The sequence below is a fragment of the Alosa sapidissima genome, chromosome 17 (assembly GCF_018492685.1).
Source record: "Alosa sapidissima isolate fAloSap1 chromosome 17, fAloSap1.pri, whole genome shotgun sequence".
Taxonomy (NCBI): Eukaryota; Metazoa; Chordata; class Actinopteri; order Clupeiformes; family Clupeidae; genus Alosa; species Alosa sapidissima.
This window is the reverse complement of record NC_055973.1, coordinates 6,120,828-6,134,255: the sequence shown is the minus strand read 5'-3', so window position 1 is coordinate 6,134,255 and position 13,428 is coordinate 6,120,828. Positions and strand designations below refer to the sequence as shown.

The following is a 13,428-nucleotide window of genomic DNA, read 5'->3' as shown; positions in this document are numbered from 1 at the left end:
CGGTCTTATCTGGGCCTGAGCTTCTTTAAAATGGACTGAGGTAACATGGAAAAAGGTCCTGTGGTTAGACCAATCAAAATGTGCCATTCTTTTTGGAAATCATGGGCTAAAGAGGAGATGGCCTATACAAGTATCTAACCTATCCAACTTGTTTTAGTGCTCAGTTCGAAACCCAACATCTATGACGGTGTGGAGGAGCATTAGTGCCTACAGCATGGGCATCTTGCACATTTGGCAAAGCGCAATCAATTCTGAATGATGTATACAGGTTTTGAGCAATACTGCCATCCAGGCAATGTCTTTTCCAGGGAAGACCTTGAATATTTCAGGAAAACAATGCCAAAATGAATTCTGCACATATTTAAACAGTTTCTCCATAGAAGAAGAGTCCAGGTGCTAAAATGGCCTGTCTGCAGTCCAGACTTGTCAAATTAGGTGCATCATGGAATGAAAAACATGACTACAAAATACCCCATACTGTTGAGCAACTGAAATCCTATGTCAGGGAGTAATGGGACAACATTTCATTCTCAAAACTCTAGCAACTGGTCTCTTCAGTTCCTAAACATTTACAGAATTTTGTTAAATTAAGAGGTGTAGCAGCACAGTGGTAAACATTCCCTGTCCCAACTTTTTTTGAAACATGTTGCTGGCTTCAAATTGAAAATTAATTAAAATGTTCAACATTTGATATGTTGTCTATGTCCTTTTTGCTGCTAAATATGGGTTTACAAGACTTGTATATTATCTCATTCTGCTTTTATTTGCATTTTACACAACGTCCCAACATTTTTTTATTTGGGGTTGTACTCTATCCATTGTTGATATGAACCTGCACTGTTAGAAACCTGTTTGCACTCTAAACCAGCTTATATTGTTTGTGTCAGATCATTTGAAACAAGCTTGATCAATTTTGAGTTGTTGTGTTTAACTTATGACATCTGTGTTGTGTTTGTGTTTACTTTTTGCCTCTTGTGGTTACCATTATGCATCACAATTGCATTACAGTGCAAAATGTGTTTCATTGCATGAGAATGTGTTTAGAGGTTTGCAAAAAGAGTCAATGAGATCTGCAAATTGTGTTTTACTATGTAAAAAAATGTTCATGGTTTTGCCATAAGAGTGTTCGATTCAATAAATGTATTCAGGCAACTGAGCATTTGGTTCAAAGAATGGGGATTAGTGTTTTAACAATTGCGAAAAACTGTATGACAAAAGTGTTTACAATGTGAGGCAAATGCTTGCTTTTGAGATGTGTTTATAATATTTTGAATGCAGGAGATATGAGGCATTTTGCAATTTGTGTGAGCAATAGTTGGATTTGTGTGTAGAGGTTAGAAAGAAGACAGAGCTCTGAAAATGTATGTAAGCAGCTGTAAAAAAAAAAGAAGTAAATATCTCCCATTCCTGTGCAATCTTTTGGTGACCATTTACAATTTGTAACAATTGCACCCTCTATTGTTAAAACAAATATTTCAGAAACATCCAGTGCTTGCTCCACGCCATAGAATCCCCCCAAATTCTGTAAGTATGTTACCTAGATGTTGTCACAAACTGATTAATAATTATTTATTATTTAATTATTGTTTCATGATGTCTGATGCGTTGACTGATTTGAAGAGATTTATTTTAGATTCTTTCACAGTAACAGGTCTATAAATTATGTGAAATCAGTACAATTTCATTATTTAATCATGATGTATATATCAATCATTTGCACTTATTATTTTTACCTAGACAATTGAGGTTATCATAGTTCAAAACGAGGAATAAGTGGCTGAAATTTATAACCAATTAAATTGGTTTGCTTGATGAACACAAGAGGGCAGTGTCGGTCAGTAATAACAATGACACATTTATTCACATCACAGTGCTCCATGAAAGATTTTCAAGGTCTTCTCACTAAAGATATACAATAATGAACACCTTTGGTTGGTGGGCACTGACACAGCACAGTTCATTTAGGTTTAGCCTAAGAGACGTCATCATTGATGGCATAAATAGACCATGTAGTTTATCTGATTGTCACAAATTAAATGTGATGAGCCCTATCAGTCTATGACCCTGACTTTATGGTAGGATGTGTCTTGACATCTAAATTATAATCAGATGCATCTGAGTCAGATGCAGACTTGTGTTAATACTCTCTAGAGCACAATTTGTAAATCCTCTGAAGTGAATTCTTTTCAGTTTGACAAATTGTAAAACACTTTTTACATCTGTAACACTTCCTCGCTACAATGAACTACTACAGGACTCAAAATCAATATACCTCCACAAAAAAAATCCTCCAAGCATTTCCAAGCACATTTCATCCATCTAACCCCACACATCAATATGTTCTATCCTGTCTTTCTTTCCCACAAAAAGAAAGCACTCCCTGCAAACATGTTAAGCTTTCCCAACCTAGAGGTCACTCACTTCTCACAGACACTAAGGTGGTGGTGGTGCTGGTAGCCTAGCTTGCAGCAGAGTAGGCCTACCCTATCTAGAGGACCGCACACAGTGTATATAGGGCCCAATAAAACGTCTCCTGGCATCTCGGGGCCTCCGAGACCACATCCCCCTCACTCCAGTCTGCTGAGGAATAACACAAGACGGGCATGGCTGGCTCGCTGGAGCCTGACCTGCAGCTGGAACCGGCTTGTTGACTTTTGCTCTGGAGGGCTGGGAGACCTAGCGGTTCCATGTTAATCTCAAAGATCCCCAGAACTGTGAATGTGGGGAATTCGAGGGACAGGCTTATCTAACTGTCCATCTGGACATATTTAACAATATTTCTGAGATACCATATGATACCATAACATAAAGAAAACAGGCTAGATAAATATAAACATGGATTAATTAACCAGTTTACTTTAAAAGACTTACTAGGGTGTAGGGGGAAAAATGGAACATTATATTATTCAGCAGCATAATCAAGCTCAGGGGCACTTTGCTGTTGACTGACTGCTGACATGTTGAATTCCATTTAATAAAAACTCTGTTCTGACGTCAGGATGAGTGCTTATTTTCCATTAATAGCCTACAAGTATGATGTTTAAAATGATACAACATGTAACTTGTCAAAGATCCCTCTTTTAGTTATAGCCTACCTTAAAGCCTCTCAACTGAGGCAATAATATCGTTTATTAACATTTCAGTGTAGCCCAATTACTAAATAGCTAACTAAAGGCAAATATTCTAATTATGTCCACTGTGCATTGAAGGTACTACAACTTGTTAAAAAAGTGGAGTCTGGGAAAATCTTGCATTTTAATTGCCCCTAGGCTATGCCATCAACATTTCCCCTAAGTGTCAGACGGGACCGTGTTGACAAAAATTCCCAGGCATTTCTTTCCTGTCCTTTTCCTTTTTGTGGCGGAGGGAGGGAGGCTGGATTTAGGATGAAGGTCTTGGGAGTCACATGGACACAAGTTTTTGATGAATGTTCAAACGACACTGTTGCACAGTTTCCTTTCAGTGTGTGAGAGATTGCTGTCCACCGTGGAGCTCATTTAACATATTGCAATTAACTGCATTTTTCTGCGTGAATGTTTGTTTTTAATCGAAGGACTACAACGCGGCTACGGCGACCTGTTGCGATTTACCCTTCTGCGTGGATCATGAAACTTTCACCCACTTCAATTAAATAACTCACACTATAATTTCAAACCTGTCTCTGTGAGAAAGCTGTGATAACTAACAATGACCGAGGAAAGCAAAGCCGAACACCGGGCTGAAAGCGGGAAAGATTTGGAGAAACAGCTCCGTTTGAGAGTTTGTGTTTTAAATGAACTTTTGAAGACTGAGCGGGATTATGTTGGAACGCTCGAATTTCTCTCGGTAAGTTATTTTGAAGCGCACAACATGTTGCTTGATAATCTTCATGTTTCCATTACTTTCACAACACTCGCGTTAGAGACTCCTTAACAACAGACCTGTTTAATATGCATGGTAGCCTACTCATGCTGCAAGCCGCTGAAGTCTTGCGGTGCACCTCAGTGCCCAAATCGTGAGTTGCCTGTCAATCCCAGAGATCGTTACGGTTTTTATATCTCGGAGGAAAACCGCTGTTTAATTATCGAGTTAAATCATTGAAAGACCCCGTGAAGTATTTTCCAACAGAAAAGCGGCGTCTGTCCACGCGTTGAACACATTGTTACACACAAGCGTTAACTTTAGGTGTCCCATAGCTGTCTGACAACCCAATTACGGAAAGTGGAACAGTAAATGGTGTTATGCTTGATTTACAATCCAGTTAATCCTTTAATTGCCACTGCTGCGTAAATAGCCATCAGAGATGCTGAAAAGTAGACGGGCATGTTTATAGTTGTAAAAAACAAACCAAATTCAAACTTGGTTGTCATCATATGACAACCAATGCAGCCCAGTGTTGCACTTACAGAGGACACACACACACACAGAGAAAGAGAGACACACAAATACACACATACACTCTCACTCTCTCTTACACACACACACACACACACAGAGAGAGAGAGAGAGAGAGAGATACCTTTTCCTATACCTTTCTGTCTCCTTCCACTGGACTAGGCTATTCGTTATTTTTCATTTTAAGTAAACTCTGGTGAAGTTCACAGATCACATATAGGCCTAGACCTGTGTGGTAGTGTCTAGGCACACGCATGTAATTGTTTGGTATTATAATTGCCATTGATTTATGTGACCATTATTTATTAGTTGATATTAGTCTAGAGCACTGAAAGCATCGTGTAGAGGCAGCAAAATTAAGTGGAAGCTTGGAAACTTTCTATAGACTATTGGTGTTCAATTTACACAGCATTTCGGTTGTTCCATCCAGAGGTCACGTCTTATCAATCACCAGTGCTTCTCTAGAGGCACAGAAGGAGCCTCCTGCCTGGTGGCTGCAGACCTTGGCCAATATACCTGTGACTCTGGCCCTGCCAAGGGCTGAGGTCACTCAGAGTGGCAGCACGCCAGGGACAGCGCAGGTGGAGGAGAATTAAAACCACTTTTGTCGACTGGCATGCCGTATTTGTGTGTGTGTGAGAGAGAGAGAGAGCGTGTGTGTGTATTTTTCTCTCTCTCTCTCTCTCTCTCTGTGCGTGTGTGTGTGTGTAAGAGAGAATGAGAGTGTATGTGTGTATTTGTGTGTCTCTCTTTCTCTGTGTGTGTGTGTGTGTCCTCTGTAAGTGCAACACTGGGCTGCATTAGTAGAGAGAGAAATGCAATCTGCCGTCTACTTCATGGTGTTATTTTTGAAACACAGGGGAAACAAAAGGCAGATGGAACGAAGATGTTGCAAAAGCAATCATATGATGACAAATTGTATGCAAGTATATGTTATGCCTACAATTAGGTTCCTTGATTTTGCTGCTGGAATATCAAAAGGAATGGAATGTTTGGCTGTGTGTCAATGTGATGCTTGTGTGTGTGTTGGTCATAAGTATTTGGAAAGAGACCCCTGTGTATTCCCAACAGTTCTCTTTCCAAGTATTGTGGGAACGTTGGGGGACTGGCGGGTCGAGGACACTGTGTTGTGTGTCATTGCAAACACGGTTTTCCCAAGGCTGAAATGTATGCGCGCATTCCTTTCCAGTAACCCACAATCACAGATGGTTCCAATGTAGATACAGGAGTAGACTGTCTGGTTCAGAGGGGAAGCTGCAAGTCATCTTCCCCACAATGAGCAAGATCATCTTATTTAGAGGAAAGGGCTGATATTCCTCATGTTTACAGAACGCTTCATTTCTGCAGTCGATTTAACAGTGCTTGCCTCTTGAGGGTTGTTATTTATGAGTCAGTGGAGACACATGCACACACAACGTAAGGACAAGCAGTGATCTATGTGAACATTTGTATTATATCATCAGACAGAAACGTTCAACTTGACTTCTTCCCTGGAAAAGAGGAAATGTTTGTTTTTGTCGTTGGCATGTGACCTCTCCTTAATTTACCTCCTTTCTGAAAAGTTGTACGAGAACAACTACTAGTACACTCTTGCTTGTGAGTCAGCACATTAGACAGGATTATCCCCTGAAGCAGACCTCTCTAGCACATTTTTATTTTGCGGTCTCCACAAGTGGGGATATCAACACGTTGGGAGAGGCTGATAAGTGTGGCTTTGAAGCTGATGAAAGCTGTGCATCCCCAGTCTCCTCCTTGCGGGTGACGGGTTGGGTCAGTGGGATGACTTATCTATCTTATCACACTGGAGAGGCTGTGGAGTGTTACTCCAACGCTGGGCAGGTTAGCGGGTGGGCGTGTGTGTGTGTGTGTGTGTGTGTGTGTGTGGGGATCAAAGTGTTGGCCGGAGAGCTGGAGCCAGTGGAGGGGTTTTGACTGATCACTTAAACCTGATGAGCAAGCAAGACTTGTTCGACTTGTCAGCAACACTTTTACCAGAGAGCTTCAGAGGTGTGTGTGTGAGAGAGTGTGAATGTGTGTGTGTATGTATGTATGTATGTATGCATGTGTGTGTGTGTGTGTGTGTGTGTGTGTGTGTGGTGGGGATCAAAGTGTTGGCCGGAGAGCTGGAGCCAGTGGAGGGGTTTTGACTGATCACTTAAACCTGATGAGCAGGCAAGACTTGTTCGACTTGTCAGCAACACTTTTACCAGAGAGCTTCAGAGGTGTGTGTGTGAGAGAGTGTGAATGTGTGTGTGTATGTATGTATGTATGTATGCATGTGTGTGTGTATGTTTCTAAGGTGTGTGTGTGTGTGTGTGTGTGTGTGTGTGTGTGTGTGTGTGTGTGTGTGTGTGTGTGTGTGTGTGTGTGTGTGTGTGTGTGTGTGTATGAGGCCTGGGTGTGGGTGGCTCCTGCCAAACAAATGGTTCCCTGGTGGGACAAGCCTGCAGCTATCGCCGAGGGGGAGGTGGGAGGGTGGGGTGCTAGGCTGTGATGCTGAAAGCTGGGCTTGGTGCCTCTCTCCTGTAAACCATATTTCCTGGTGGAGGAATTCCAGAGAGGTTAGGAAATCCAGGGAACAATGCCGCAGCCGCTGCCCAAACGGGCTCCGCAGGGAGTGTTATCATGTTGGATCAGTGGCACCCCAATCTCGGTTTCAGTAGCTGACCAGGCATGGGCAAGCTGCTTTCTGTTAAATGATTCTGACTTACAGTGTACCCAACTGTAATACCGTAATGTTTCCACTATCAAGTCTTTGGCAAATCAGCTGTGTACAGGTAGCATAAGCTACATATCTTCATCATACAGCACTGTCATACTGAACAACACGATTAAAGTATCAAACAAGTAAAGGGGACAGAGAGTATATAGTAACAGTATAATAACAGTTGCATTAACAACATAACTTGTACCAGAGGTTTTACTTACCAAGCACATCACTTCCTTTGGCCATGTAGTTTGGCAATTCTCATTCATTTACACTCATTGTGAATGGCAAGATGCTAGCGAGCTAGAACTCAACTTAAAGTCTTGTAGCATTCATTCAAGTACACATGGCTAGCATCAGCACATTGGTGCCACATTACTGACTCACTGAGTTCTACAACTGATAGGTTTCCTTAGTGGTAGGGATAGGGTCTCATGGGACCTGGGCCTTGGCACGATACAGCATGAAGTTTTGCTATCTGATGAGAATGATTTTTGGCAGTAGGGGAGTTTAAGTGGGGCCCTATTGGGACTCTTCTCACAGATATCTTGAACACATCTTATATAAGAGCTCATTAGGCCGTAGATCATGATACTTGGATGGTTGGGGTAAACCTTGATGGTCCAAGAAAACTATTCCCTCTTCAAAATAATAAAAAGCCAGCATGTTAATTAGAAGGTTGTGTAAGCATACTTTTAAAGTTGCGACCCCTTGCATGTTACTTGAACTTTCTCTCTAAAAGCATGCAGTATGTTACGGTTTGGTCATAGTACAGTTAGGCTCACGTTTTTTGGGCCATGATGTGAGATGCTGGGTGAACACTTATGAGAAAAACAGTCTGAGGGGGAAGGAGGGGAAGCCTTTTATGTCCTGCTTATAGGGGGAAAACAGAAACATAGCATAGAGTAATATGTTCCTCAGGGACCAAGCTTTTTGTTAAGTGGTTTCTCTGCTTCACTTTCCTTCACAGTGGCCTGTGGGGCAGTAATAGAATGTAATATAATGGCGGCTTCAAAACCCCCATGATAAAGCGAACAGAGAAAATGTGGTTAATGTCATGTGAATTGTGTGGCTGGGGACTTTTCGCCGCTCTTTTAAGTTGTATTTAGCTAAATCGGAGTTTGGTATAGCCATTAAACATTACAACTTGTAATCACAGCGTTATGTAAATTATAGATCATAACTAAAGATAACATGAGTGCAAGGAAAATGAGCTCTGGTGGGGAAATATTGACCTCAGATGGCGGAGATCATAGACTAGAGATTACAGCGGCCTCTGTAATGATGTGTGTCTGTCTCTCCACTTCGTGTTGCAATGCAATCTTTGTGTGTTATCTGTGCACATGTGTACATCTGTTTGTGTGCACGTTTCAGTATTTTTGTGTGTGTGTGTGTGCGTGCGCACTTGTGTCTGTGTGTGTGTGTGTGGGGGGGGGGGATGCTAAGGGGGGGGTCACATCCTCAGGACAGAGAGTTGATGACCTCTCTGACCCCATCTCCCCACTATCGGTCAGGGGCTAACCCCCACCCTCCCCGAAACCATCAGCACACCCAACGACCACACCACACCTCACTCTCTGCCCCTTCCTGCCTGTCTACTGTCAGTCTTCACTCCTGATACCCTCCCCTCCTCCCACCCACACCTTCTGTCCACGTCTCCAGCCCCCAACCTGCACCCTCTCCACAGTCATCTGGAAACAGGAGCAGAAGATGTTGGATCACCCTGCATCCCCACCCCTCCACCTCCACCTCCCTGTCCAACTCCACCTCCACCTCGTGTCTCTGTGGACCCAAACGATGCCCCGGAAACACATGTCCAGTCTCTTTTCACTCACAGTTTGAGGGGGGCCCTGCGTGTGCTATTCTGGACTGTCGAGGAAGTTCACTTCACTTGATTGACATGTGAGCGGACATGTTGACATGAGTCCTTCAGCCTGTGCCAGGCGAATTCTCGACAGGACGGGGGCAGTGAGGAAAGCGAAGCGAGGTGGACTGGGCTTGCGGTTGGCGTCAGGATAGGAGGATGGCTGTCAGGGCCAGTTTGATGGACACTGGACTGGAGTGGGAGACAGGAGGACTAGTCTGAGCTGCAGCGAGAGAAGGCTAATGGGGACTTTGTCCGCGGTGTGCGTGAGGGCTAGCTTGAGGCTGCTGCGTGAGCCATTGAAAATAATGGGTTTCAGAGCGCAACTGTGCTGTTGTCTTATCCTGTGTAGGAGGCGTTGCAGAAGATGGATGTGCTGGTGCAGCACACGAGTTGCCTTTGCAAAGTAGTCGGGATGTCAAAAACAAGCATATGAAAAAATATTAGTCTCTCAACTGCTGCCAACAATGACATTGTGCATTTATCTCCCAGGGATTGCAGGTGCAGACTGAGATGAAATATATATATATACTGTCCCTATACCTAAGTCAGTTACAAATGTTACACTAGAGTGTTACACCAGAAGGGATAAAAGTCAGATTTTGTTTGTTAACTATCTGCAAATGTAAATCAAAGCAAACAGACAAACAAACAAACACATAAATAAACAACTAAAGATGTTGTGTTAATGAGCTAATAATGATGAGCTAGCTAATTGGCTCTGGCCCGCCTTCCCTTTCCTTCCATCTCCATTGGCCCTCTGGCTTAGGTGGGCTGGCCCCTCTAGCTCTCCCTCCCGCCCCCTCCTCTCCTTCACTGCCTCCCAGGCAGTGCTGCTTGCATATGTTCCGTCCATTATTCCAAAATACTTTGTTGACAAGAGACGCTATTTTTCCCCCTCTTTGCTACGTGAAGGAGAATTAAGATTCCAATCTCGTTAATCACCTCTCAGTTCCTTTCTTCATTTTTCCATTCGCGAAGCAGCCCGAGACGTTCCCCATGTCCTCTAAAAGCAAAAAATGGTAATCGGCCATGGCCCAGTGTCTCTCTCTTCCCCTCTTATCTTAGGCTCTTATTTGCAAAGTCTGCTCTGACTCCCTATCTCCCCAAAGCTCAACCTTGGCTCGTTATGCACACACACAGTCACTGGCCCACATGAGTGAAGGCCCTACATGAATTCACCTTGTTGGCCGCAGGTAAACTCTTAATTCTCCTCCAAAACAAGCAAAAGCATCCTTCAAGTTTGGCGGCCCAGCAGTTCAATTTTACATGCTACATGTCCCCAGTGTGTCTCTTGCGCAGCAGCTGAATTAAAGGGGAGGCTTGGGGAGGTCTCCCATGTTTGGCTGGCTACTGACATGGGTGTTTAGCCTGGCACAGAACAGAGTGGGGTTGGCAGACAAAGCACTGCCGGGAGGAACGCAGTGTGATTATGCCAATGCTCAGGAGAAGACCTCTCCATTCCACTTCAATTAACTTCAACATCAATTAAAAGGTTTTTGAAAGGGATGACTGAGTTCAATTCCTTTGTGATGTCCTTTATAAAAGCACAGGGAAGCTCGTCGCGGTAGATGGGTTTTGTTCGGCGATTCATTATGCCTTTGAAAGATGATTGATAAGGCAATTGAAGCGCCTTTGAGAAGGTGGTTAGTTTAGAGGAAAATTTCATATCCATTTGATTTTTTTTTTCTCTAATAAATTTGTTAAAGAGAAGAAAAGCAATCGGATTGACTGACAGGACAAATTAGAATGGATCTTTCTTTTCTCAGCTCAAAGCTTTTGATTAAAATTCAAACTTTCGGGAGCATTTAATATCCAAACCGGTAGTGATTTAAAGTTACAGGTAGTAACAGTAGCACAACAAACATTCCCTCCCAATCCAAAACAGAGCCCTTCACACCGTGACCCCCTCCTCCATGACTGCTGGAGTGGAGTGGAATATTTCTGCAGGTTTGTGAATGTACTCGGTGGCTGGCGAGGACCTGGAGTGGGTCTAGAGCCGGTGAGTTCCTTTTGCTTTTGTTTCGGAATGGAGCAGGATTTCCTTCCTTCCTTCCTCACCGGCCCTCCCCTTCTCCACATTGTGCCGGGGTTTTCCTGTGGGGGGTGTTCACCACTCCTGTGATTTGGCAGTGGGGGAGTGCACAAGGCCGGTGGTGTGATCATGCCAGTGTGGTAGTGGTTAGGGATTACAATATCTGCTTGGTTTTTTTGTGTTGGTAATGATAGAAATGGTAATATGAAAATAATATCATACACTATCTGTTTTTGCCGCTTAAATCCCATGGGCATACCGTCTTAAGAGCCATGCAAACACAAAGCTTTTTTTTTCCAAAATGGCAAAACTTAATCCTGACCATCATCAAACGCTAATCTATTCCAATTAAGAATGCCCGAAAATAGAATTTGAATGCTGTATCTTAGTATGAGGTATTCATTACTATAGAAGCGTGTCTCTGAAATGAATACACCGTAGTCCAAAATGAATGCTTTGTAATGCTTTACATTTTGCAACTTTTAAAGCAGAGCTGTGTCTATGCATAACCTCTTGCATTCCTATAAGCACATGTAAGTTGTCTGGGTGGAGGACCTGCTGGCACTGGTGCCAGTGGTGGAAGAGGGCTTCCTTTGAGTTGGGCCAGGCCAGCTGGCCTGTCACATGGCATGGCGTGGGACAAGTGTAAGAGCTGCAGGGCACTGGACGACACTTGCGGAGATCACATGCCATGTTAACTGGACACACACACACAGAATGAAAGCCAGTGTCTTGGCTGGCTTGCCTCTGTCCTAAGGCTTGACGTGTCTTCATCCAACTGTTTTAACATGCTGGACCTCTCCCACATCCGTTCCCACCACAGACCTACCTTTTAAAATAAGTCATGGGTTGCCTCTTAGAGGGGGAGTGTCTTTTTCATAGCTCTTGGCCTTTATTTTGCACATGCATGCACCATTCCACAAAACTGCTAGTGCATCCAGAAGGCCACCAACACACACACAAACCTACACACACACACTGACAGACAGACAGACTAACACACACACACACACACACATTTTACATACTTTATTTGATACCACTTTACAAGTCAAGTTGCGTAAGGAATCAAATTGTCTGAATAATCCAGTACTAGATTAAAGCAGTTCACATAGTCATGAGTTTTTACAGGTTCAGTGGTACAGGAAACATGGTCTCTTCCAAATAAACATGTTTCCTATAGCTGCTGATATGGAACAGTACTTTTCCAGCTGCTTGGCCTTTGTTTGATATAGTCCCCCACTGCAAAGTCCACGGACCACCAACCTATGTCCACGACCTAGGCTTCTAAACACTAACACAATGGGCTGGCATAAATCCTAGGTTCTCAATGGCAGAGATCAAAGGCTGGAATTTTAGTATTTTTTTAGAATTTTAGAGTTTTTGTACAGTAGAGTCCTCCATAACACACACACACACAAACAGATGTGGGGAAATTTGAGTACCCCAATGACAGACACTCTCACACTCTCACACACACAACCACACACAAAGAAAGAAAGACAGACAGACAGACACTTACACACTGACAGACATGGGAAATTTGGGTCCACCATTGCGCCCTCCCCCACCCTCTACCCCATCCACATTGTGGCCTTTTGAATTAGAGCCTAGGCTGCTCTGGGCACTGGAGTCCAGACAAGTGCTCTTGTGTCCTGCTCAGGACAGATGCCTCCCGCTGCACTGGTCGCCGTGCCGCCCGTCCTCCCAGGCTATTTCCCACCGTCCCTCCATAAACGCTTCAGACTGCTGTGGCTTTTTATTCTTGGAAGACAAGACAACTGAGGAAACTGCACTTTCTCCCTTAAATTTAATCAGCGACCCCCTCACCCCACCCCGCCCAACCACAACCCCCAGCACCAACCCTTTAAGCCAATAACGCATGTTCCTGATTTGCCTCTCTCTAATACAGTGCATTCTTTTAGACACAGGGAAGTGGCCCAGTATAGCGCTCGCTGCTAATAATTCCAACCCTATAATCAGTGTCAGACAGAGGCCAGGATACAAACACTGCCTTTATCTTAGAACACTGGTGCATCCCAAGCTGTGACCCCATGTTGATTTTGAAAAAAATAGTGTGACCAGATTTTTTTTCTTCAGTACACTTCTGCAAATGATGTTTTGTAGATGCATCTCGTCATCTGGAATAGCCTCTCAGTTGAAACCGCCATGTTCCTTTTTTGAGTGCATCTACTTCTACTACTACATCTGAATATGTTTATTTGTCTACAGTATGTATCTGTATACCTGTGAGCATTGTGCTTGTATAAGTGTGTGTATTTAATGTGAGTTTGTGTGTGTGTGTGTGTGGGACCATGTACAAAATACATTAATCACATAAAGAGAAGATATGCTTTGTACCAGATTTAGCTAAAAGCTAATTTCCCTCAGCAGTCCCTGGGCAGGTAGAAACAATTGGATAAACTTGCACGCGTACACACATATACA

The 13,428-nt window shown here is 43.4% G+C and overlaps 1 protein-coding gene across 1 annotated transcript in view; it reads left to right on the top strand.

Moving 5' to 3' along the window:
• The first annotated feature begins 3,367 nt into the window (after window positions 1–3,367).
• Window positions 3,368–13,428, top strand: part of prex2 (phosphatidylinositol-3,4,5-trisphosphate-dependent Rac exchange factor 2) — a 133,052-nt gene continuing 122,991 nt past the window's right edge. The window contains exon 1 of the mRNA XM_042067498.1: window positions 3,368–3,825. Within this exon, the coding sequence (XP_041923432.1) occupies window positions 3,688–3,825 (138 nt within the window). The 5' untranslated portion in view covers window positions 3,368–3,687. The remainder of the gene's footprint in view (window positions 3,826–13,428) is intronic.